At 51.4% G+C, this 23,329-nt stretch overlaps 1 protein-coding gene across 2 annotated transcripts in view; it reads left to right on the top strand.

The window, feature by feature from the left end:
• The window catches only part of ANKH (ANKH inorganic pyrophosphate transport regulator), a 137,695-nt gene that overhangs the window by 101,683 nt on the left and 12,683 nt on the right, over nucleotides 1-23,329 (top strand). For both annotated transcript variants that reach the window (XM_019450772.2, XM_019450770.2), the window contains 2 exons: nucleotides 1,300-1,392; nucleotides 5,457-5,552. In XM_019450772.2, the coding sequence (XP_019306317.1) occupies nucleotides 1,300-1,392; nucleotides 5,457-5,552 (189 nt within the window). The remainder of the gene's footprint in view (nucleotides 1-1,299; nucleotides 1,393-5,456; nucleotides 5,553-23,329) is intronic.

Here is a 23,329-nt window from a genome sequence, read left to right as displayed (position 1 = left end):
GGACACCTTCTCCTGCCTCAGTTTGTTCCTGGATTTTGTGTTTTGGATCGTGAAGGTCATCATCTTGGGTGGCTCCTGTAACCCAGCAGCTTTTTCAGTTAACGACTTCAGTTTTAGTCGCACAGGAAAAGAAAGTACGTGACCCCCGTCACTCCTGTGCCAGAACTCCATCATCCCCTTGAAAAAAAAAAAAAATAAGGCAAGTGATGTATTGGAGCCGTTTCTGTAGTGACCTCCATGACCTAGAGGCCCAGCACAGAGGGTACAGGACCCACGTCGATTGACCATCTGCTATGTGAGGGCACTTTATGCACATTGAGTTGACCCCCCGCAGCCCTGTGTCATGGATGCCGTTATTCCCACGGTTCTGCTAGAGGAACAGACAGGGGGTCTGAGTGGGTCCACACTTCACGCCGCTGGTAGGTGACCAAGTGGAGGTTTGACTCGGGTCTACCACTCTACCCTCACAGCGGTTTCTTCACCCAGCTGGGGACTCGCTTCATGTTCCAGGCATCAATGTTATGTTCATTAAAATAGATGAAGGCTGAACTTCTCTTTTACTAGCCAGCTAGAGCTGAACTCGCCAACACGTGGGGTTCAATGCTTTGTTTTCATACCCCTTCCTTTTCATTCACATAGGAAGAGAAAGCCTCATTTCCACGGAGGAACATGTTTGGTTTCCTGTAAGAAATATTTACTTAGTCTTCTTAAGTTAAACATCAAAATCAGGCTATCCTGGCTGGACAGATTAAAAGTGAGTTGAGTTGGAAGGAGAGGGCCACAGAGCCACCGCTGGCCACAGCCAGGCCACCTGCAGGAGGAACAAGATGGAGGCATAGAGGCGGACCCTGAGCGAAGACTACCCAGAGAGCAGAGCAGGCTCAAAATCGCATGTTGAGACTCCAGAACTGGGCTAGCCTGGAGGGTTCCATTCGGCTCAATGGAAAGAGCAAAGATCCTTGGTCTGGTGGGCCTGGGTTCAAACTGTAGCTTGTCCAGCCCACAACCCAGAGCTGTTTCTCTTTGGATTCGTGTAAAGAAGATGCATCCTCCTGGTCTCCATGCACTACCTGGGCTCCTGTACCCCCACTCCCATCCATGGTCACAGTGGACCACCTGCCCCTTCCCCGCTTCCCCCGGGGCTGTCCTGTGGCTGGCCAATGCTTGTCACCCAGTGTGGGGTTATCTGTCTGTGGCGGCCACCCCAGAGACGGCTCGTGCTGCCACGGGGCAAACAGCAGCTACTGGAAATTCTCTCGGGGATGTGGGCGCTAATTCTGCTGGCTTTTCCTCTTGTAGGCGGTGGCAATTTTGACAGCCACATACCCTGTGGGTCACATGCCATATGGATGGCTGACGGAAATCCGTGCCGTCTACCCTGCTTTTGACAAGGTGAGAACCCGTGTGGCGTGGTGCCTAAAACACACTCTTTAAAACTAGCTTTTGATGGACAGGCATCTCTGATGAGGAACACTTTGATATTTCCCCGTCTCACCTCCCTCTGTAAGGTTACCGTGGCGTCGAGGGGGTCAAACGTAATTGTGAAACAGTTCCCTCAGGAAATAACAGAGGCTATCCGGCTTACCCTGATGCCAGTTCTCCAATGTCCTCCGAACCGTATCTGCTCTTAGGTGGTTCCTGTTGAGGTATCATTAATTTTTTTGCGAAGGGAAAATGGACTCTCAAGAAAATTGAATACATTGGATTTTGCCTCTGTCTTTTGTTTATTAAATAAAACTAAGACTTTACTGACCTCAGAGCAGATGTGAAGGAACAGACAGGGTGGTGCGCTTGAGCTCCTAGGCTTATGGAGCTCGTTCAACACTTGGGACCATGCGCGCTGAAGTTGTCCACACGGCCGACCTGGGTCCGGGTTGGTTTGGATGCAGCAGACTTTCCAGCTGAAAGCCTCTATGAACAACAGCTCTGCCCCCTCCGCGGCTGCTGGCACCCCCTAGGGAGGCACATAACCCTTCAGACTTGCAGCCTGTGGCTGGGGGGGGACTGTCCTACCAATCATTTAATTCGTGTCTATTTCATTAAAGCTTAGTTATTTGAACCTATAGACTTTTACAGCAAAACATACCCCCCCCAAAAGATAGTATACGATGTTTTAAAATGAAAAATGGGGAAAGAGGCGCACAACCTGACGTGTACTTTTAATAGCAGCTATTTTGCCTTGAACTTCTCCAGGACAAGCTCAGAGCCACGGCCGATACCGCTTTATCTTCCCCCAGCAAGAGTCCTGGGATGTGAGGAGAGGAGGCCTCTTGGCCAGGGGCCCCAGCACATCAGCTCTGGCAGCACAGGCAGTCTGGGCTCTGACTAGCTAAAGCTGGCCTCCCTCCTCCCCTCACCCCAGCCCCCCGCTCCCAGGCTCGCATGGACATGGGAAATCCTGGGAGGCCACGCGAGCAAGGCCCAGCCACAGGCTGTATACGCTTAGCTCTTTCTTTCACACAGCCTCCGGATTCTCAAATGTTTAGTTGTTTGTGGGCTTCTAGAAAAGAGCAGTACCTGTGGAGTGGGGCCCCAGAAAGGTTTCCTGTCCAGCTTGCCTCCCTGACCCAGGGCACACCCCCCCCCCCCCCAGGCATCTCTGAGTGGGGATGAGCCAGGGGCGGAGACTCAAGTCTGGAAAGACAGTATCTGCTGTGGGTCCACCTTCTTCTCTGTGGTCTACGAGCAGACTCGTGCAAACACACACACACACACACACACACCCCCCTCTGTCACACGTCCCCATCCACGGCATCCTTCCACCCTGTACATCCCCCATGGTGTCACCTGCCTCTGTTCCCAGCCCCATACTCACCCGTGAATGGCAGCTCACTTCAGGGATGCCCACCATGCAGCCTAACAAGACAGGGCGGTGGTGCTGCCCGGATCTCTTCACTGGGTGTGGAACCTCCCCAGTGGACTAAGAGCTGGACCCGCTCCCCGTTTCACACATCAGCATCTCGCAACATCAGGAAGCAGCGCAGCTCCTAAAAATGCTCTGAGAGCAAACTTGAGGCACGAGTGGCTTGCGGGAGATTTTCCTCCTTGTAATTCTTGTGTGAGTGAGTTTAATCCAATCTATTGATAGAAATTGTCATCTTCGTTTTAAGTCACGTGCCCAGAGAAGTAAATCCCAGGGGCGCCTGGGTGGCTCAGTTGGTTAGTGTCCGACTCTTGGTTTCTGCCCAGGTCGTGATCTCACAGTTTCACGAGTTCAAGCCCTGCATCAGGTGCTGTGCTGACACCAAGGAGCCTGCTTGGGATTCCCTCTCTCTCTCTGTCTCTCTCTGCCCCTTCTCCACTTGCACTGTCTCTGTCTCTCTCAAAATAAATAAATAAACTTAAAAAAAAAAAAAAAAAACAACAAGAGCTAAAAAAATAAAAAAAGAAGTAAATCCTAGAAAACCAAAACGCATAGAAGTCTTCTTGCTAAATTTCTAGCTCTTGGAGACCAAGATTATGTAAGAAAACGTGATGAGAACAGGAAGCACTGAAGAGTCAGAGCCTCCGGGGTGGGGGAGGAAGTCTCATCTGGAATTTTTTTTTTGGCTACCTCGAAATAATAAAACTTAACAATGTAACACGATACAGTTTCAGCAGGCGCATCCAAGAAAAACTCGGTTTCGTTCGCGATCACAGAGGTTAGGTGCTACGAAAAAATCCCTTGAACGAGCGTGTACCTCCAGCCAGCAACTGGCGTGGCTCAGAACCCTTGTGGGGCCTCGCTCACTGTTCCAGGCATGGCAGGGAGGTCCTCTAAGCCATTCGCGTGAATGCCGTCTGTTCGCCCAAATCTGAGACCCCTCTGTGTGGACTTGCAGAATTTGCTGCGTTGACAATTGAGATCCTTAGCCTCTTTGTGGGCTCCGGCCTAAGAGATCTAACATTTCTTGCATAACTTCTGGTGGCTCCCACTAAATAGCAGCAACGGAGAGCGTTTTCCACTCGAGCGGAATCTCTCCGATGTTCAGTTCTCACCCGCGAAGGGCTATGTTGCTCAGCAGATGGGGCAAACAAAACGAAACACGGACGCCAACCTAATGGTCCCTGCTGGTGTGTTCGTTCCATCCACGCTGGCGGAACGAACTGCGGGCGTAGAAACCAAAGCGCACGCGAAGGCTCTGCGCCACGCTGCTGTCCCCCACGGGCGACGTGGCGCTCCAGTGTTGGTTTCCTGACTCTCTGTGGCGCGCCCACTCGGGCCCCTCTCTTGCAAATCCCCAGGGCGGGGGGGTGGAGAGACTTGCACTCTGCCGCCGCGGCAAACTCTGTTGTTCAGAAAAGCGGATCCACTTTAGAGGCTGGGATGACGCAGGCTCAAGCAGAGGTTTGTGCTGGCGGCACGGCACGTGCAGGGGGAAGGGACCGGGGAGACTGCCTGAGCTCCCAAAGTAAAAGGAACCATCAGAAGCTCTTTTCCCAGTAGAACCCGTATCCGCTCTGCTTCTGCGTCTTTCATCCAGCGGGACGCGAGCCAGCAGCCCCGGTTTGCTTCTGTCGGTCGCCCCTGGGACTAACTGGATCCCTTGTGGAGGCCGGGGGGTCTTTTTCTCCGCTGGTGTTCGTGATGAGGGGCCAGGCGCCAGCTTGATCGGGTGTTAGGCCTGCTTAGCAGTGGCGCTAGGATGGTCTGAGCAAGCCTCAGGACGGGCGAGAGGACATTTGGGCCGTCCGCACTGGTTGCTTAAAACCCAGTGTGGCGGCGGTGAGCACCTTCTCCGCAAGAAAGACTGTGCTGAGGGGCAGGAGTCAAGGGGAAGAGTGAGGTGCCCAGTTCTGTGCCCGCAACCGGCGTGCACCTTGCACACGTGCCCCCCTGCAGCGTACCCACCTCCAGAGAGCTCTGGGCTCGCCTGCTTTCCAGGAAGTGGGGCCCCGGGGCACTTCGGGCTATAAGATCAGAGAGGCTTCACGAAGCAGACGGGCTGTGCCCGTGATGTGCCCCGAAGAGGGTAGCTTTGAAATTCAGAAGATCCAAAGAGGCGAGGAGGAACAGAAGCACAGAAACATGAAAACACCAAGTGGGATAGGGGAAGAGGAAGAGGTTGTGTCTGGAATACAAGTGGAGGAGTCTGGGTCAGGGCAGGCAGGGCCGAGAATGCCCGCTGGTGGGGAGGACAGGGCCCCGAAGGCCACCGAGCTGGGCTGTAGCTTCGAGGAGGTGCCAGGTGGCCAGGAGGGGCCACCCGGGCCGGGGCCCTGGACTAGGCTGGGTGGGTGGCCAGCGCCCAGGGAACACATGCTCAGGAGACACTGCCCAGAGTTCCGTCCAGAACCCCCTCCGGTTCACGTTCAAGTCCAGAAACCTGACAGCTGTCTAAGAGAGAAAGTGACAGCCGTCCTCCCAGCTGTCAGGTGACACCCATACTTCAGACACATCCAATAAAACCAAAACAAGATGCTCTTCAAGATGCACGTGTGGTCAGGATAACCACTGTCCCTTTCTTTTGCCCTAGAATAACCCCAGCAATAAACTGGTGAGCACCAGCAACACGGTGACGGCCGCCCACATCAAGAAGTTCACGTTCGTCTGCATGGCCTTGTCACTCACGGTAAGGAGAGAGACCGACACCCACCCCCCACCCCCCCGTTGTTGTTTGTGGAAAGGGGAAATGGCCGTTTTAAAGGGAGACGCCTTGTATTCCATACTGTGATGTTATACGGAATTAAATAACAGCCTCTTTAAAACGTTGTTGTCCCCAAGTATGAACAGCAGTTATTTAGGAAGGTCATTGAATACAGGAAGAAAGGGTAGACTTCTGGCATTTCCAGAGACTTCTAAACATGCTGAAGAAGGGCAGACTTTGCCTTTCGTTTTAATAATACTCTTGTCTTCCTGAGTAACTGCTGGCCCATTTTTAAACATCCGGAGTCAACTGTATAAACATCCCTGTCCCTCTTCCAAATCTCGTTGGTGTTATTTCAGTTACCCCCGTAAAAGATCCCTTGCTGATTATGCTTATACCGCTGCTGTGTCCTATCTATTTACTCATCATTCGACGCGTACTTATCAAGCACCTACGAGGTCCCAAGCCCGGTGCCGTTTTCGAGGATACAGCTGTGGACAAGCGCGGATGACAGCACGCACCGTGCACAGCCTAAATAAGCAACGTACATCCTTCCTATATCAACCGCCATGCAATTTAAGTGTAGAAGATACTGTTCAAAAAACGTGGATATACATGCTCTATAACCCTAAACACATGGTATATAATTTAAGATAGTTTGTAGTAGCAAAAAAAAAAAGAAAAAAGAAAAGAAAAGAAAAGAAAAAAAAAACATAACCAAACTTCCATTGTGGACTGTGCCCTTTGAGTTCTAAAGAGGGAGATGAGAAGGAGGTAAAAAGAAATGCGGGGCTTTTGAACTTAGTTCAGTTTTTCTTGTTTGTTGTGGTGACTACACATTTCCTATTAAGTCCTGTAGAAAGTCTCCATGTATAAAGTACAATATAAGTATGTTCCAGAAATGCCGGGGGCACGCAGCTCTTACCATCAGTGACTGAGGATGAGGACCTAAGGCAGAAGGGTTGGTTGCCCTGACGAGAGGCACACTGTAACTTTAGCCCTTCTAACTGTTATCAAAGGGATTATTGGGCTTGCTGAACCCTGGGAGTGGTCCTTAAACTCAAGCCCTACACGTGTTTTAAACCTTCGACGGAGGGGCTCCTGGGTGGCTCAGTTGGTTAAGCGTCCAATGGGCTCAGGTCATGATCTCGAGGTCCGTGAGCTCGAGCCCCGTGTCGGGGTCTGTGCTGACAGCTCAGAGCCTGGAGCCTGCTTCTGCTTCTGTGTCCCCCTCTCTCTCTGCCCCTCCCCTGCTCATGTTCATGTTCTCTCTCTGTCTCTCTCTCTCGCTCTCTCTCTCAAAAACTAATAAACATTAAAAAAAATTGAAACCTTCAATGGAGGGGCACCCAGGTGGGTGGCTCAGTCAGCTAAGCGTCCTCCTCCTGATTTCAGCTCAGGTCATGATCTCAAGGTTCGCGAGTCTCGCATAGGGCTTTGTGCTGAAGTGCAGAGCCCGCTTGAGATTCTCCTCTCCCTCTCTATCTGTGTCTCTCTTTCTCTCAAGGTAAATAAATAAACTTAAAAAAAAAGATTCTTTAAGAAAAACCTTCAATGGATATTTTTGCAAAGCCCACCGTTTAATATTTGATCCGTTGATCCAACACTTGAATAGATCATAACAAGGGCAACACAAGACAAATAGCCTGTCCCATCCATCACACATCATGACCTTGTGTCCTCAACCGCCCCTTGACCCCAACCTGCCCCTCCTGCCAGTTCATCCCTCATGAAAGTGGCGGGGGGGGGGGGGGGAGTAGGGGTGTTGGAAACATAGCCCAGTGCCACCTCACCGAGGAAGAATGTCTGATAGCATGCCTGCTTAGTCAGGACAGGTTACCCCAGGCAACCCTGCTCTCCTATTCGCGTTATTTCTCTATGGTGTGCAGATTTTTCCATAGTTCCCTAAAATATTAGGAAAACAGTGAGCAACCTTGAAACTGTTTAAAAGAGTATTTTAGAAAAAGCAGAGGGAAGGTTTCTATTCCAGGAACAGACCTCAGCTTTTGGAGACTATGTGAAATGATTGGAAGTCAAAAGTTGAGTCGAGTCGGATGCCAGGTGCTATGACTTGGACCTCATCCCTCCCTGAAAGCTAGAAGCTCTGGGTTGTCACTGGTTCTGCAGTCCAGAGTCTGCTCTCCTCTGTCGCCTGTCACTCCATTTAAACATCTCCCCCCAGGTACAGTTGAGCCCGACGGAGAACTTTGCCCGACCGGACTTAAGGTTGTTCCTTCTCTCCTTCGGTGCACGAGCAGTAACCTGCACCTCTAAGTCAAGTGCAACGGGTTTATTTTGACATGGTAATGATCTAGAAAAATGCTTTGATTGCCCATGTAAAGGCTTTTCTTTTTTTTTTTTTCCAGTTTAATTATTCCAATCCCATCCTCTGTAACTGGAAGTATGTCAGGGTAGATTTTCACGGAAATTCGAAGCCCTTCGTTGGGAAGAAACTTGGAGATGAGCTAATCAAAACCCTTAATTTCTTAGAAAAGGAAATGACTCAGAGAGGATAAGTGACTCGCCCGAGCACCTGTAATAGAACCAGCTAGAAGCCAGCCTTCCTAGCCCACTCTCCAAACCCTGCTGGGTCCAGCGAGTAGGAACAGCTGTCTGGCTCAGAGGCTCCAGACGTGGGCGCCATGCTTGAAACGGTGGTTTCTTCCACACGAAAAACAGTAGTATTTGAGTTTGCAGCTAATCAAGCGTCTCATACGTTATCCTTACAACAGTGCAGTCGGCCCAACATCTTGGCCACGGGAATTGTCTTTAAAAGACATGGGGGACAAGTAAACAATTTTTTTAAGTTGAAGTATAATCGGCACACAGCATTAGGTTAGTTTCAATTACAGGGTTTTGGTTTTGGTTTTTCTTTCCTAAATGTTAAGCTGTGGCTACAACGTATACGTTCCTTTCTGTAGCACTTTCCGTATTCAGTCTTTGTATCTGTTGCTCCCTGTTGGCTCTGAAGTGCCCGAGGCAGGGTCTGTGACTTAGCCACCTTCTGTCCTCAGGCCCGAGTATCCTATCAGGCACCGAAGGGGCACCATGAACCGTTAATAAATACATCTGTCGATTAAGACTTAACCGTGAGTCAGAAGGGTACTGATAGCACTCATCCCTGGTGGGCGAGAGTCTCTTATTTATACTCAATTTACCCAACTTTTACCTTTTTTAATTTTTATTTATTTATTTTGAGAGAGAAAGAGAGCACAAGGGGGTGGCGGTGGGGGGAGAGAGTCCCAAGGAGGCTTCACACTGTCCACACAGAGCCTGATGCGGGGCTCGATCCCACCAACTGTGAGATCATGACCTGGGCTGAAATCCAGAGTCAGAAGCTTAACCAACAGAGCCACCCAGGCGCCCTGAGTTTATGCAACTTCTAAAGCTTTCGTAAGAGGCCCTTTACTCTCGAGTCTGGTTTGGTTTTGTTTTTATCATTTTTTTTAATTTTTTTCTTTAATGTTTATTTATTTTTCACAGAGAGAGAGAGAGACAGAGCATGAGTGGGGGAGGGGCAGAGAGAGAGGGAGCCACACAATCCGAAGCAGGCTCCAGGCTCCAAGCCGTCAGCCCAGAGCCTGACGCGGGGCTCGAACTCACAGACCGTGAGATCATGACCTGAGCCAAAGTCAGACGCTCAACCGACTGAGCCACCCAGGCGCCCCATGTTTTTTTTTTAATTTTAAAACTTCTGAGTGTCAGGGCATCTGACTTCAGCTCAGGTCATGGATCTCATGGTTCATGAGTTCGAGCCCCATGTCGGACTTTATGCTTACAGTGTGGAGCCTGCCTTGGATTCTCTGTCTCCCTCTCTCTCTCTGCCCCTCCTCTGCTCGTGTTCTCTCTGTCTCTCTCTCTCTCCCTCTCAAAATAAAGAGATGAACTTAAACAAACAGAAAACTTAGTGTCAGGAAGTTAATGTAGCAGCGGCCACTGAAACACTCAAGAGCAGCACACGTTGTGTTTATCCCAGTGGACGGTATCACGGATAGATTCCCAGCTTCCTGATGGCACCAACAGCCTTACAGCCCTTCTGTAAGAAGAACACCTAGAAACCTAGAACTAGAGCGCTTTCTGGAGCTCTGCTTCCTGGGGCACACTAGCTCTTCTCCTGGGGTCTTTGAGAAGAGCTGACCCCGCGGATTCTGCAGATACTCAGTGACCCAGGGATGCTGACTGCTTTTCAAAAGCAAATGTGTAACTGTCTAGAACAAAAATCCATCTTTCCATCAGAATGGACTCGCTCTCCAGGCCCTGACATTTTGGGTTCAACGTCTGCCTTTGCCCGTGAAAAATACGGCTGCGTCACTTTAAAAAAAATTTTTTTTTTAGTGTTTATTCATTTTTGAGAGAGAGAGAGAGAGAGAGCGTGAGCAGGGGAGGGGCAGAGAGAGAGGGGGACACAGAATCGGAAGCAGGCTCCAGGCTCTGAGCCGTCAGCACAGAGCCTGACATGGGTCTCGAACCCATGAACCGTGAGATCATGACCTGAGCCAAAGTCAGACGCTTAACCGACTGAGCCACCCAGGCGCCCCTAAAGTATATCTTTTAATGAGCTAACATATTTCCCTTTTATTTTATTTTATTTTTTATTTTTATTTTGAGAGAGAGAGGCAGAGACAGAGGGACAGGGAGAGAATCTCAAGCAGGCTCTTCACTGTCAGCCCAGAGCCCGACGAGGGGCTCGATCTCACGACCGTGACATCATGACCTGAGTCAAAGTCACAGACGCTTAACCAACCGAGCCACCCAGGTGCCCCATGGCTGTGTCACTTTGACAGTTAATCAGAGACTCGTATTCAGTACACTACAATGCATATATACATTCATTCCCTAGTGTAGACTTTCCACTTAAATTCAGAGTATCTGTTCTACTCCAAAAGCTGGTTCTTCCTCATGCCTTTATCCGGGAGTTTTCCTTCAAGAAGGGCAGCAAAGACCCGTGAAGATGGACTGGGGAGGTGGGTCGAGTCAAAAAGTAGAAATACTCTTCCCTTAGCACCTTCCTTTTCCTCCTTCAGAGCTGCCTTGGGGAAGAAGCACTGATCGGTGTCATTTGATGGGAGTCAGGGTGAGGAAAGGGGGGGCACTTGAGTCCCCCCGAAAGGTTATCTTGAAAATGGTAGAACGGTCACATGAAAAGCGATCCCCTCGGTAGCGGCAGGGGGAAGAGACATAATGCCAACCAGTGTTAGCAAGGTGACTGCGGCCTGACGAGCCGGTGTTTGGGGTAAAGGATCACACGGTTCGAAAACACACACGGTGTAAATCGATTCGGAAGACCGGCTGCGTGGTGAGAGCTCTCCGTGCAGGGGCCCCCGCAGAGGAGGAGACACGGCAGACCAGCCATCAGAGCGACACAGGAGGCGGGGCCGCGAGCAGGAGTCTGCGGCTGGTGCTGGGGTCACCAGCAGATGGCCCGGTTTGCCCTGAACCTTGCGGTAGAGCCGTGAGTCTCCGTGGCTTCTGCGACTGGCTGCGGAGCACGGTGCTAATGACTGCGTCCTGACAGGCTGAGTTTGTCCAGCAGACAACCGTGGGGAACACGGGCCGAGGGTGGCGGCGAGGAGCTTGCGGTCAGGGAGCAGGAGCAGTATCCCTTCCTCCTGGGGAAAGGCACTGGTGATCCTAAAGGTACAGAAACTCGGCCTCTTGGTGGCCCCACTGAGTTTATCATGATTCCTTTCTGGATTCTAGATTTGGGGGTAAAATAGAGACCATTAGCCAGGGTACGATGTGTCTTTTCAACAGTCCTTTCAATGAGGAAGAGGTGTCCCAAAGACCAGTTTCTATTTTGACTTCACAGCGGCATTTTAAGAACATTCGGTATTTTCTTGAGTTCCTTTCTGCTCTACTTCTGGGGAGCTGGTGCGAAGAAGGCGGCCTCTCTGCTCCAAGAGAGTTGGAAAAGAATCCACGCAGAGCAGAGGCTTGGCTGCTGCTGGGGCCTCCCCAACCCCCTTGACACAAAATGGAAATGGGCATCCATCCAGATGGATCTTGGCAGGCAGAACCAGCCGGGTACTTTTGTGCAGTGAACAACCTTCACAGTCATACCCAGCATCCCCTGGTCACTGAACCCAGAGACAGTCAGGAGGGGAGGATGGAGGAGTGCTGATCAGAGGAAGGGGAGAGACCACGGGTCAGAAAAAGGACGGAGAGGTTGAGAGTCCAGGAAAGATGGGCAGAGGCAGAGGTGGGGACACAGAGAGGTAGGGAGGATGTGAGGGCCCCAGAGAGCCCGGAGCCCTCACAGCCCTCCAGGGCCCTGCCAATCCTTCCAGTACAAATTGCAGTAAATTTTAGAGGAGCTAAAAAGAGATAGGTTTTTAAGAAACCAGTGAATTTGACAAATTGGCAGTTGGCCAAATAGGCTATTCTGTAGGGTGATCTTGGGGAACTGGCCTATTTCGGGGAGGCAGGTATGGAGTGAGATCCTCACCAGGCTTGTCCAGACTTGGTTTTGTGGTCAGATTATGCCAAGGTCATGGGACTGTGCCCGGGTCTCCAGAGTGTATCCCACTGACCTCTGTCACCTTCAGTAGATGGAGGCTGCTTGGTGTGTGTGTGTGTGTGTGTGTGTGTGTGTGTGTGTGTGTGTGTGTGTGTTGCTGTCCCTTGAAGCAGAGAGAGGAGAAAGCCACCAGTGTGCCGGCCGACCACACCGCCTCACACAGTAGGGTACTAAGTGTGTGTGAGGCCGGCAGCCGTTACTACTAAAGCATCTGTTTCTTTTTTAAAAAGTTAAAATAAGTTTCTTTTACTCCGGATCCTCCTGAGCTTTGCTTTTTGATGTCAGTGGGTGGTAAAAAGGGGAAGTGTGGATCTGCACTCAACCCTGAATCTTCTGTTCTGAGTTGCTATGGCTCTAATTGTATTCACCAGAAATTCCCGTATTGAAGCCCTGACGTCCAGCGTCCCTGAATGTGATCTTACTGGGAAACGGGGTTCAGATGAGGCACTTCGAAGTGAGTGAGGTGGGCCCCTAATCCGTATGATTGCTGGTCTTACAAGAGGGCAAATCCGGACACAGACAAGCCCGGGAGCATGCCACAGGGCGCCACCAGAAGCCAGGCAGCGCCTGGAGTGGACCTTCTCCAGGGCCTGCGAGGGGGTGCGGCCCCATCCACACCCCGATGCTGGACTCCACGACCGTGGGGCAAGAACCTTGGGTTGTGCTGAGCCACCCGGTTTATGCTATTTTGCTACGGCGGCCCCAGAAAACTCCTACACTGACGTGGTCAGGGAAGGCCACGGATCGATCAGCCACACGTGACTATTCAACTACCTGGTTTCTTTTTAAATTCTCCACTCACTGTTTGCATAAGCATCTCCATTATTTCCAGATTCTTCGCGTAAGAATCAGAGTAGCGGATTTGCTTAGAAATACTTTTCGTTGGTACGGCACTGTCCCCAAATTTCCGTGATTAATTATATCCTCGCAGGCCTGGTTTTTCGGGGCTTTTCTCGGGGGTGGTGTTGACATCACGGCGTCCGATGGGAGCAGCAGTGGGGGATGTGGGTTACTTTGCATTTTGGCTTTGCGCTGCTGTCCCCTAATTGAGTCATCCCGTACACCTCTGAATCAGGCCCTTGAACAGGCCACTGTCCCCAGCACCGAAAAGCCCAAACACATTCCCAACGTCCAGAGAAGGAATTAAGTTGTTAGTATTTTATCCAGTTGTATTTATTCCTCCAAGTTGTCTCAGAACCTCGACACTTCTCTTCTTCCCACTTGGATCTTATAAGTGGTATCTGATTTGGCACCAAGGCGTAGAGATTACTGGTTTCAGCTTAACGTGTCTGTACACACCCGTGTTCTACAAAGAGAAGAACGGTGAAGACACCGCATTCTCCCCGGGGCCCGCTGGGGAGTCCCGATTGGCCCGTGGATCCTGCAGGGACAAGTGTTGGCTGCTGACACCCCCCCCCCCCGCCCCCGGCTCAGGTGCGGTTGCCAGGCTCCCCGAGGCTTTTCTGGTGCAAGGGCAGATTTATCAGAGTAAGGTGACAGTGTTGTTCCAGCAATGGCAGAGGAACCCGGCAGGGACTGATTCACAGACTTCCAGGAATTGTGTTTGATGACCGTGCCTCTTTTCTTAGTTGTTTTTAGGAGTCTCCGCTTAAAAACAGAACCAGTGTGGAGAGCAGTTTTCTTCTTACACAGTGGGCATGTTACAGTGTGTAGGACTGAGACATGGCTTGATCACATGCATAGGCGGGACCCTCCCAGTGGCAGTTCACAGTAAGGTGTGTGGACAGGGCAAGGCTGATGTCCGTGGCTTGTCGGTTTTCTGATTTCAGCCTGTGCTCACACGCTCCCGGGTACTTGGGGCTCTGAACGTGAGCGTGTTCCCGGTGGCCTGAAACTCTCAGTGCCCTGTGGGATTTACACGGATACGATATGTAAGGGGTCAGCAAAGCCCACGTAAAATACCTCCGTGATCTCAAAGAACCTCACAGAAACGCATGTACATCAAGCAGGGTGTGAAATGAGCACAGCGAGGACATGAAATGCCAGTTGGTCCGTTAAAGGGTCATCTTGTGTGCTTAATGAAGCCAGAGACCGTTGGACCCAGGAACAAAAGAGAACAGTCAGAAACCGCTCAGGTCACAGATGTATTTAACTGGTTGACCTCTCCCAGCTCTTAGGTGACCCCTGCGCCTACAGGTGGGCTTAGAAAGTGACCTGGAAAGCAAAGTCACTTGGAGCTAATGATATGTGACCTTTGCCCAAAACGTTATTTTTTCTCTTAAAGGGTTTATTACTGCGTTTCCTGCTCTGGGGTCCAACACAGTGAGGTAAACATGACTGAATTGCGCCACGAGATTGTTCTCGGGGTCCTTTCATACTTAACCTTCTGAGCCCAGGGCACCACTCAAGAGAAACACAGTGTGATGGTGAGAAAAATTAGCAGTGCCTGGAAAAGCTGCTCGCCGTGAATCAGGTGCCAGATGGTTTTCAAGGGCCTGTCTTTTGATCCTCCCCGAGAGATGGCTCTTGACCGATGGGGCTCGAAGAATGAATTGGGCCAAAACAAAACAAGACCGCCAGCACCTCTGAACTGGAAAGGGGCTTAGAGGCAGGGCTGCAAGCCTGCGCTGAATGGCCCTGGGGCCCTGGGAGAGGGATTTACCCTCAAGCTGGAATTCAGTACCCCAGAGCACTGTGTTTACGCACGTGGTCCTGAGGTCCTGGGGCCTGGAGTCAAATCCCAGCTCCTCTGTGCACCAGCTGGGTGGCTTTGGAAGGGTCATCTAAAACTAAGCCTCAGCTTCCCCAGCTGCCAGACGGGCATGATAAGAATACCCTCCTCCTAAGACTTACGAGCATAGCGCCAGGCACGCTGTAAGCAAAAAACACCAGCTCTCGTGATCAGGAAGTCCCCCAAATACACGGGATTCCAAGCGAAGATAAGGTATCTGTGTATGTAAACAAGCGGCTATTGGTACATTGGATGCCAGTGAATAAATCTGTGAATTTTTCTACTTCTATCTATACATCCTTCCAAATTCCTGTGGGATTTTTTTTTTTTTTTTTTGGTGTTTTGAAAAAATCAGTGTCTCGATAGATGTGCACATATCTTCTCCGGACGCACACACGAGACATATAATATGCACACCGGTTTTCTCCCTGAGGCTTGGGAAAGCTCTTCGGAGGTCCCGTCACACCTTTCTGTCTGTGGCCTCCAGTGCCAAATGCGGACAGTGCTCACTCCGTCCATCGGCCGTCTTGCTAACTCAGAAATGTCAGTTACCCACGCTCTGCAGTGAGCACAGGAAGAGAAATCCATGTTTTCAGCCTCCTGGCCCAGAACGTCCAATACGTTTGTAGATGCCAACCAAATGTTGGAAATGCCGGCAGGGAAAGATTTGAAGCCACACGTGTGTGCACTGCAAAAATTCTCTGAAGCCTGAGCTTTAGAAGGATGCTCGGGGCTCTCTTCTGATGGGCACAGCTACCCAGACGGAGGACACATGCGTATCTACCCAGGCAGTCCTTCACCAGATGCTCCAGCCCCTGCTACATAGTGGGCTCTGAGGCTACCACGATGAAATAAACACACAAAGTCGTCGCCTTTTTCTATGGAATGTGTCGTCTCCTAGAGCAGACAGGCAATAAACGCATACTGCAGTGTTGGGCAGTGTGTTCGTTTTCTGTGGCAGCCGTAAGAAATTGTCCCGAACCTGATGGCTTAAGAACAACAGAAATGTAGGGGCGCCTGGGTGGCTCAGTCAGTTAAGCGTCTGACTCCGGCTCAGGTCATGATCCCACAGTTCACGAGTTTGAGCCCCACATGGGGCTCTGTGCTCGCAGCTCAGAGCCTGGAGCCTGCTTCCGATTCTGTGTCTTCCTCTCTCTCTGCCCCTCCCCTACTCTCTCTCTCAAAACTAAATAAAATTTTCTTAAAAAAGAAAACAGAAATGTACTCTCTCATAGTTTTGGAAGCCAGAAGTCTCCAGAGGCCAGAAATTCATTTGACTGGGCTGCTGTCAGGGTGTTTGGTCTCCAGCCTCGCTCCCTCCCGTGGCTTCAGAGAACCTGTCCCTTGCCTCTTCCAGCCCTTGGTGGCTGCCACGTTCCTCGGCCACATCACTCCCGTCTCTGTCTCTCTTCCTAGGACCACCTCCTCTCTGTGCCTGTGCGGGGTCTCCCTTTGCGTGGCTCTCACGTTAGGAGGACTCTGTGGCGGTGTTCAGGGCCCCCCAGACGTCCCCAGATAATCATACCTCAAGATCCTTAATCTAATCATACCGGTCACTATATAAAGTGATGGTACTTGCGTGTCCCGGGGATTTGGGGCCGAACAGGTCTTTGCACGGCCATTACGCGACCTGCAGCAGGCACTCACAGGTGCTTGGAATAAAAGTGAAAGGAAAGAGGGTGAGGGAGACTCCGCTTTGGACGCTCCCCGAGGGAGCGCATTTACCGGAGGCTTTCTGTTTCCTTCCTCTTTTCTGATTGTGCGGGGCAATTTCTGTTCCATTCTCCTTTCCGAATTCCTAGTACTATTTGATCCGACTCGCCGCTTTTCCACGGATTGTGAACGCTGTTTTCTTTAATGCGTTGAATTCCTGCCCCCCTTGCGCCCCCCCCCCCCCCAGTGACTCCAGGAGGACATGGTCACCCTCTCCCACGCGAGCAGCCAGCCTCCTTCTCCTTGCAGGTCAGAGTCCCATCCAGAAGGCTCTTCTTCGTCTCGGCCCCCGGCTTCCTGAGATAAGCCTTGTCTGGGAGGGATTAGGTTGGAGGCTAGGGAGACAAGGTGACTAAGTGACTAAGTCTGCAGAAATCAGGATGACATTGCAACACAACTGGATGCCTCCAGAGCCCTGAGTCCAGTAGGAAAATATGTGCCATCGAGGGGCGGAGGCCACTGCAGAATGTAAGGTGAAGGTATTTGGTATTTAAAGCATTTTAATTCTAAAGCTTCAGAGCTTCAGGCCTCCAGGACCCTCCCAGGAGGGAAGGAAAGCCAGAAGCAGCAGCAGCGAGAAGGACGCAGTCAGAACACTCCGCCCGCCGGGTTATTTTCTCTGTGACACACTGAGATAATCCGTTTCGGTGAGGTTCAGATAATCCTGAAATAACTCCTTATGCTGTTCTCACTGCATAAGTCCCCAGGAAGCACAAATCTCAAATATAGCAACAGGAACTCCGCTCCGCCTCCTCGTCCCCCTCCCGGCCCCCGGCCCCAGCCGCAGCCCCCTCTGCGGGACCGGTTGCTCACCCCGTCAGTATTGGGAGCGCCCCTAATCCCGGCCGGCACCCAGGCCCCGGCCACGTGCTGCTCTCGGGGCCTGAGGCGCTGCTGGCAGAACCACGGACCTCGGACAGGGCGTCACGCTCTGGGCAGCGCGCCCCTTGTCCCCTCTTGCTGCCCTGGGGGGTAACAGAGCGCATCCCCCCCCCCCCCCCCCCCGTGCACATCAAGAATTGCCAGTTCTGAATGCATCCCGCTCAGGGCCGCCTCCCAGGAGAGCGTGTCAGTCCTGAGGCCCTCGGCTGTGTTCTGGAAAGCTGCAGAATCCAAGCCGCTCAATAGTAAAAGCTGCCGTTCCACGGGACCTCGACCAGTCCCGTCTTCAGAGTTAAAAGTTTGGTTCACGCGAGTGACCCAGTCTCACCTTCCTGCTGCTGAACTTGCCCGGGGGCTGTCTGTCACTCAGCCATCGGGGCAGTGGACACTGCAGGCCTTATTCGGGCCACGGTACCATGCTGACCCTGTGTCTCCAACAAGGACGGCCTGTTTGGGGCTTTGTTCTGCGGGGCCGCCCCACCCCCGCGCCCGGACACTGCCTGCTCATTGTTCGCCTTATCCGGGAGAAGAAAATGACCCTCTTGTGCATGGGGAGGACAGAAAGGACCGAAGGTGGAGAAACCGAATTCAGAACTTTCTCACTTGGCACCTCTCAGGGTGTCCGTGGAGCGTGTACCGATGGAAAGCTCTGGTGCGTCATAAGCGTCTTGGTGCGTCTGCTTTTTTTTTTTTTTTTTAATTTTTTTTTAAGTTTATTTATTTTTGAGACAGAGAGAGACAGAGCATGAACGGGGAGGGTCAGAGAGAGAGGGAGACACAGAATCGGAAGCAGGCTCCAGGCTCCGAGCCATCAGCACAGAGCCCGAGGGGGGGCTCGAACTCACGGACCCCGAGATCGTGACCTGAGCCGAAGTCAGACGCCTAACCGACTGAGCCACCCAGGCGCCCCGGTGCGTCTGCTTTTTAAGCAAGTCGTCACACATTGCGCATTTGTGGGGTTCTTTGGTTTGTCTGGGGGAACTCAGAGGAGACTAAACCAATTAAGACCAGTCCCCGAAACTCCACCTAAACCCTCATAAGAAAATGACAGTATAAAAAGATTTTTCAGGGACGCCTGGGTGGCTCAGTCCGTTAAGCATGGGCTCTCAGTTTGGGCTCAGATCATGATGTCACGGTTTCGTGAGTTCAAGCCCCGCGACGGGCTCTGCACTGACAGTACAGGGCCGGCTTGGGATTCTACCCCCGCCCCGTGCTCTTCTCAGGCTCACGGGGAAAAAATGTTTTTAATTAAAAAAACGTTTTAAAAATTTAAAGTTTATTCCATCACAGTAAAATGCACCTACTGTAAAACTTAGCATCTTAACCGTTGATGGAGCTCAAAATTTTCAGGTTTTAAGGTTTTTAGTCACTTTTCAAGTTTTAGGTGTTAAAGTTCAGTACATTCAGTTGTGCAACCGTTCCCCCCCCCCCCCCGCCCCATCCATTTCCAGATCTCTTCATCTTGCAAAACTGAAACTCTGCACCTGTCAAACAACACTCCCCACCCCCCCACCCCCTGCCCCTGGCCCTGAGCAAGTTTCGGTTTGACTGTTAACCGTCAACGGAAAGTCAAGGCTGAGCGAAGCTCCGTTTGGAACTTTCTAAACACTCTTCAAGTCGGGTAAGAATAGGAGAGAATTGAACATTGTGCAGCCAGAGGCAGCGCCCTCTGCAGGCTTGGTGCACGGCGCCCCCTGCTGGTGGGAGTGTGTGCTCCTTGCTGAGAACGCAGTCTTCGCTCCCAAAGAAGCCCTGAGCGGTCCAACCAGGTGTATTTGGCAGTTTCCTTCCATCTAAGTGACAGCAGGGATGGTTTAGTTCTCGTGTCCTTTTAAAAAGCCGACTGTGAACCTACGTCTGGGAAACGTGAACTTTTTACCGCGACTGTGAGAGGTGCATCTACTCCCTTAGGAACGTGCTTCCGGGTAAGACGTGTCACAGCAAGTCTGACTGTCAGCAGGCCACGCTGGGAATACCAGGGGTGACAGAAACACTCTGCGATGTGCTTTTCCGAGATCCCCAGCTGCACGGAAAACCAGGTTGTGTTTCTCTGTGTAACGGGTGCAGTTTACCCCACCTGTTTCTACCGAACTTTCTACCTGCCCGACCTTCCGGAGACGGCGCCCCGCGTCTCCTCCCTGTGTCTTACTGTAATGCTCAGGACTCTTACTCTCCGGTGACGGCCTCCTCCACGGAAGTGTCCCCTCCCTCCTCGGCGGCCCCCTCTTTGTCAGAGGATGGTCAGCGCCGGCCCACAGAACGGCAGCCCGGTCCCTCTGGCGATTTCTCCAGGCTTGCCCCCCGTCACCGTCTTTAACGCCGACGTCCAGAAATGGGGCTCCTTGGCCACTTTCGCACATTACGTCTTGCTTTAGGCATTTCCACTCTAGCAAAATGGCCTATTTGTTTCCCTTCAGAACCGGGACTCCCCCGCTTCTAAGAGGCATCTCGATGGAAAGCTGGGTCACGAACTGGTTTGCACTGGGAAGGCTCTTCGAAATGACGGAGTGCGGCCCAGGTGGCAGCCAGCAAGTGGGAGTGAGAAACTGGGCCGGACGGGCTGGACGGGCACGTGCAGCACACCTGGGCTCCAGGCTGCCGTGGCCTAATGCTCATTCATATCACGCGGCATCCCTGCCTCTTCCTCCCTCACCTCTGTCCCCCAGAGTTTCCCTTTAATACTAACCGTAATTCCTCCAAATCGATCCTTCCTCCGCTCCCCCTGGCCCATGGCCGACTCCCCTGAACTGTTACAGTAGTTCCCCCGCTTCTGCTCTTGTTCCGCACCCCTAGTCGGTCCTCACACAGCATCAGAGACTGGAGGGCCTGTCAGCACGGTAGTCTGACCATACCGCCCCCCCCCTACCTCCGGGGCATGGCCCGGCGCCATGACTATGGCCCACAGAACCCTTGGCGAACTCCCCACCCCACCCCACCCCCTGCCATGTGCATACAGCCAACTCTATTTGATGCTAAGAATCAAAAGCCCAAATGATGTTCCTTGGGTCTCCATCGGCTCTCACTAAAAACTCAGGCAAGATGGGCATGTGTTATCTTGATAGTGTCCCGCTTTTTCTGACAGTGTCCCTCCACCCCCAAGTAAATCCGATCAGTGTCAGCGTGTCTTCCGAATGGGGGGACACGGGACGCAGCTTCCCAGGACGCTGGTTATGAAAACTGAGTTGCCAGCCGCCTTCTGAAAGTTGCCCTCCCTCGAAATCAGGACTTCTCACATCCCGATCATGGGCACACATCGACTGGATCTGGGAAGACAGATACAGGGGTCCTTTTAATGCTAAAATGTTCTTCTGACAAAGAAAAAAAGAATACTCGTTCTTTGTGGAAACCAGGGAAAAGCACAAAGAGGAAAATAAAATCAATTCTAATCTTAACCACCTACAGATGACTCCTCTATTAACATTTTATCGAGGTCCCGGGAAACCTTTTAGGATGACGATGGCTAAGACTGATTGATCACACTGACCATGCCAAGTACTGACGGGGCGCTTAGCGCGTGTCACAGGCCCCCCAGCGTGGGGCCACAGATGTTCTGGTGGTCTGGTCGTCTACAGTGCGGTTAGGAGCTGGCCCCAGATTGTAAATCAACTTACTCCCCAAACTCACAGGCCAGAGCCAAGCTCAGAACCACCTCCTTGTACGCGGTATCGTTGAGGGTTAACCACTGGCTTACCCACTGGAGACTTAAACCCGATTAAAAGGCTATTGACCCTTTCTTTCTAAGTAAAATCTCCAAACAAAAATAATGCCCAGGGCTGACCATTTTAACCAAAAACAGCTGCGTGAATCTTACTTTTTCTAACCGCAGGGGATAAGAATCTCAGAGTTACTACTAATCCTGATTCTTCGGGGTCACGAAGACAGCTTTGTTTTGAGTTCCTCAAAAGCATGGTCAACAGCTTCTGGAAATTAAGTCAAACCCAGAGCTCTTGGCAATGGAGCTCCACAGATTTCTTTGTGGAACGGAATCCCCACAGGACACAGTGGAATCTCCACAGGACGTGCAGACACGGCTGCCCCACTGTGGCTGGCTTTGTATGTTCTCGAGTTCAGACGCTGACAGAGACAACTGGCTGCTTCAAATCCCAATCCCGAATCCTTGTTCCCAGGCAGGGCAGGGACGAACTCTGCGTGACGAGGCGAGGCTTGGGAAGGACGCCCCTTCTGTGGTTCTAGTCACATTGACTCAGACTATAGCATCGTAGACCCACGGGTGTTATTTCTGTGAGGCTTAGGGCTTCCTTCGTCTTTTGTGCATGCTGTCAGCCTGTTTGAGGATTCTCATATATGGCAGAACTTTGTCATAACGTAGATCATTGTTGTACAGACTTAGAAACAAGAGGTTAAATGCTGCCCCCAACACACAACAACCACATACAGGTGAAGCCTTAGCTTAACAGATTGCCTCTAAGGAGCCAAAGCATCATTAGAAACCATGACCATTCATGTTATAATTGGGAATAAAAGGACTGTGGCCCGGGGGCACGTGGGTGGCTCCCTCGGTTGAGTGTCTGACTCTTGATTTCAGCTCAAGTCATGATCCCAGGGGCATGGGATCAAGCCCCACATCGGGCTCCTCGCTGAGCACGAAGCCTGCTTAAGATTCTCTCTGCCCCTCTCCCCAGTTCTCTCCCTCCCTTTCTTCAACTTTTTTCAAAGTTCCCAATAGAAATGTCCTAGTCCATGGTCCGGTCCTTGGAAGACTCCGTCTGTCAAATACAAGAAGAGCGGGTCATGGACCTTCTTCTTTAATATCCTTTTAGCATTCGTTTAGATTTACGGAAGCTGTGTGAAGACAGCCCGGAGAGCCACCTCTCGCTCCGGCTAGCTCTACGAGGGCCCCTTTGACGCAGTTGTGAGTCGTGGAGCCAACACGACCGTGACTTCAGCTCACAGTTCGTTCCGATCCCACCAGCTTTGTCGTCACCTCCTTCTCGTGTTCTGGGTCCCGTCTGCGTGACCACACTACAGTTAGTCTCCTTTTCCCTCAGTCTCCTCTGGTCTGGAAGGGTTTCTCAAACTTTGTTTCTGTGGCCCTGAGAGTTTTGAGGAGGAATACTCACTAGGTATTGTGTGCAAGGTCCTTCCACGTGGGTTTGTCTGAGAGTTTTCGCTGTTAGACTGCGCTTCCGGGTCCGGGGGGAGGAAGCCGACCTCGGCGAGGCGCCATTGTCCTCACATCGTGTCAAGAACACGTGGTGTTCACTGAGTGTTGTATGGAAACCAATTTGACAATAAATTTCGTATCAAAAAAAAAGAATACATGCTATTGGCATGACCTAATCACTGTTGGTGTTGACCTTGATCACCTGGCCAAGGTCGTGTCTGCCACGTCTCCACCGTAAGGGTCCTTCGCCCCACTTTCTGCAACTGCTCTTTAGAAGGAAGTTTATGCGGTCAACTTGAGGGGTAGCAGGTATGTGTCACCTCCCTGAGGCCTTATCCAAATATGTAAACTATTTGGACCTCTGTGTGGCCGATTTAGCCTTATTTGTTTATATCAGTATGGACGCATGGGTATGTATGGTATCCTGTGGGTCATAATTCAATTCTGTATTATTTTGGTGCTCACATCGTTCCAACTTTGGCTATTGGGAGCTCTTTCCACTGAGCTCCTATGTTCTTTGACATGTTACTGCAGGGTGATCATCTCGTATGTTTCCTGTCCTCATCTTAGAATAAGCCACTTCGCTAAGAAGCCCGGTTCCCTTTATTGGAGAATAAATAGAAAAACCAAGATCTGGGCACCGAGTGGGTTGTTCTGTTTTGCTGGCCGCTGCCTAATGAGATAATATTGACAGCCAGCTCTGCAGGAAAAAAAAAAAAAAAAAAAAAAAAAATTCAACCCTCAGCTGCTCCAAGGAGAACAAATCATGTTCATTGTCAGTAGTTTATTAGGTTTGTGTTCTGGTTTGGAAAAGTCAATGTCATTAGGCTCTG

Source organism: Panthera pardus, unplaced genomic scaffold, assembly GCF_024362965.1.
Source record: "Panthera pardus isolate Hobbes unplaced genomic scaffold, ASM2436296v1 HiC_scaffold_2, whole genome shotgun sequence".
In the NCBI taxonomy this organism is placed as follows: domain Eukaryota; kingdom Metazoa; phylum Chordata; class Mammalia; order Carnivora; family Felidae; genus Panthera; species Panthera pardus.
The sequence above is the reverse complement of the archived record's forward strand: the minus strand, read 5'-3'. Positions and strand labels throughout refer to the sequence as shown.